The sequence below is a fragment of the Lottia gigantea genome (genome assembly GCF_000327385.1).
Source record: "Lottia gigantea unplaced genomic scaffold LOTGIsca_4, whole genome shotgun sequence".
In the NCBI taxonomy this organism is placed as follows: domain Eukaryota; kingdom Metazoa; phylum Mollusca; class Gastropoda; family Lottiidae; genus Lottia; species Lottia gigantea.
Window position 1 is genome coordinate 4,787,175 of NW_008709379.1, and position 2,740 is coordinate 4,789,914.

A 2,740-nucleotide genomic window follows, 5' to 3' on the forward strand; every position below is an offset into this window, starting at 1 on the left:
ATTTGGATCATTTGCAAGAGGTGCAGTTCAAGAGTGGGCTCTCCCACCAAACGCTGAAATCGAGATAGACATTATGAAACCTCTTCATCCAAAACAAGATGAGCCTGTAGATAAAACACGGTTAACAGAAACTTTATGATCTAAGACTATCTGAATAAGCTTGTATATCTACACTTGTACACTAAAAATTTCATTTAAATATCATATTACTTAGTTAAATAGATTATTACCAATACTATTGCTATTACTTTTTTTTATTCATTTTATTTTTTTTTTATTTATTGGACAATAGAGGGATTATGTCGAATAGTTTTGACTTTCATTTGACTTTCATTTTCGGACCATGGTGAAACTGTTGCCTTAATTTTACAAGTCTCCCCCCTGCCCAGAGGCTCAACTAGATGGGTGGGGGCCCGTAGACCTAGATGGGTTGGTACCCCTCCCATAGGATGATTACTTTTCTTTGAATCAGGATTTAATGGCCTTGGTAGAGTCCAAGCATAAAAACCATTTTATATTGTGTGTTAAACTTTAAGATATTTTTTTCTTGGGGTCGGGCGTCCATAAGGGAGTTGTACCAGTGAACTTGGTTCAACCAGTCCCTATATTGGACCCGAGCTGCTAAGTTTAGAACTGAAGTAAGTTCTCATTGTTACAGGCCTAGACTATTGTTTCGTTGTGTTCATTTCATTTTGCATTACCATTTAATCTTTTAACCATCATTTAACCAAACAGTCTATAATAATTACACTACAACGCAACAAAACCAGGTATAGCATTAGCATTGTGGTTTTTATTTGAATCAGATAAGCCACCAGAAGTAACCGAAAACATTATGAATCTTACATACCATTCGATAGGTGTATTAGGCAGTTACAGTTCATCTGACTGACCCTAGAAAAATTTATTTCCAGAAGTCAAGTAAAATGAGTTGCTAAAGAAAAATTCTTGTATTTGATATATGATCAAATATCTACCAGACGTGAATAAGACTGACCCCCGGTGTCATGATTCCTCCGACACTCCGATAAGACATTTGAGACTTGATATTCGCGAATTGAAAAGCACGTTTTTATCACGCAGGCTGCAATAAAAAGTCAATAATCGGACGTTTATAAATTAACCCACAATTAAATATAAGAATTGAGAATGAAGAATATTTAATTTCAGAGAATTTCCTTCATAAATCCATGAAGTTTTCCTAAAGCCATTGACTTTTTTGGAAAATAACTGGCTAATTATAAATAATGTTCCTGAAACTGACGTCATCTTCAACAGCTCCGCGAAGAATAAAAAATCCGCGAAGCTATCGGACTCTGCGAAGTATTGACGATTGGAAAATGATTTGCTATGGCTAATCACGTGGTCATCGTAATGAACTATAAACAACTAAATCGTTCGACCTATGAATGAATAAACGTTTTATCTATGATATAACTGACATTATAAAAACTAGGGATCGGCAGAAAGATTATTAGTATTTGTACAACGACGATACAGGATAGACCCTTATAAAAGAGTGAATATAGAAAAAATGCCTATTAACCGGTTATAAACAATAAAATTGTATATTGTATATTTTGGGAAGTAGCTCACAAATAACTGCAAAATTAGTATGATGCCTGGCTTCAGCAAAAAACGTGGAAATAATTGTGAGAAAGATGAGAATGCTACCATTGCTAGTGTTCAAAATATTGAAGATTTGGACATTATATTGTCCGAATGCTCTTGTCAATGTTGTCAAAACCTTCAAACAAAAACCGGAAAGCGGAAAATGGTCAAACAAAAAGGGAGACAAGGCAAATCAAAACTATTTCGAAGGTGTAAAAGTTTGGACAGCGATGAGACGAATTTTTCTGAAGTGGGCGAATTAAATGTTAAAGACTTTAATAAAAACGAAATCATGGAAAAATCTGGAGAAATTGAACCTGAAACGTGCGCTGATTTAGACTCAGACTATGTTATGTGTTTTGACTTTTTGTCGGATGAAAGTGAAGGCGATAGCGATAATTTGACTCTTAAAAGTGACTCCGGCTCCAGATTTGGAAATTACCAAACTTTGACAGATTCCTGGGACCCATGGAATGGCTCTACTATACAGATTGGCATTTCCGCAAATGTCGAAGAAGAGCCGTTCATGTGGAATTTGCCTAGAATGCCATATCAGAAACTTTTACAAAGTCTGGGAAATATAAAAGCACGAAGCAATTTGACAGTGTATTTTCAAGAATGTAAAGGATTTTGGGGTCATACAGGAGATGGTTGTTTGTGGTGTAAGGAGGGTGAAAGAAAACCCTTATATAAACGATGAGACTATTATAATCAATGTAAATTTCAATATTGAGCGAAACCGGCTAGTTTAATTCAAATGTATATTTGTAGGCATCATGTGAAAAATTGTGAATTTGTACGAAATTTTGTTCATGATGTAAATAATGTAAGTTTTGTTCATGATGTTAAATAATGTAAATTTCGTATATGATATGTAATAGTGAAAATTTTGAACATGATAAGAATGTAAATTTTGAACAATGTAAATTTTGTCATGTCATAAGATTTATTTTGTATATAAGGCGACACCAATTTATAAACTTGGATTACGGGCCCGCCGACCTGCTTTTTTGACGAATCCCAATAAAAATAAAAATGAAAAAATCTATTTTTTTTTATTCTTACTGTGTCCGCCGATGTAAAAATTTCAACACGAAATCCTAAAGGGACGTAACTCGGTTGATAAGTT

At 34.3% G+C, this 2,740-nt stretch overlaps 1 protein-coding gene across 1 annotated transcript; it reads left to right on the forward strand.

Moving 5' to 3' along the window:
* Positions 1-1,618: 1,618 nt before the first annotated feature.
* On the forward strand, positions 1,619-2,311 carry LOTGIDRAFT_153850 (hypothetical protein; the record flags this gene model as incomplete). The annotated part of the gene is made up of 1 exon (XM_009059853.1): positions 1,619-2,311. One exon carries the CDS (start codon positions 1,619-1,621, stop codon positions 2,309-2,311), a length of 693 nt encoding a protein of 230 aa, XP_009058101.1.
* Between the last annotated feature and the right edge of the window lie 429 nt (positions 2,312-2,740).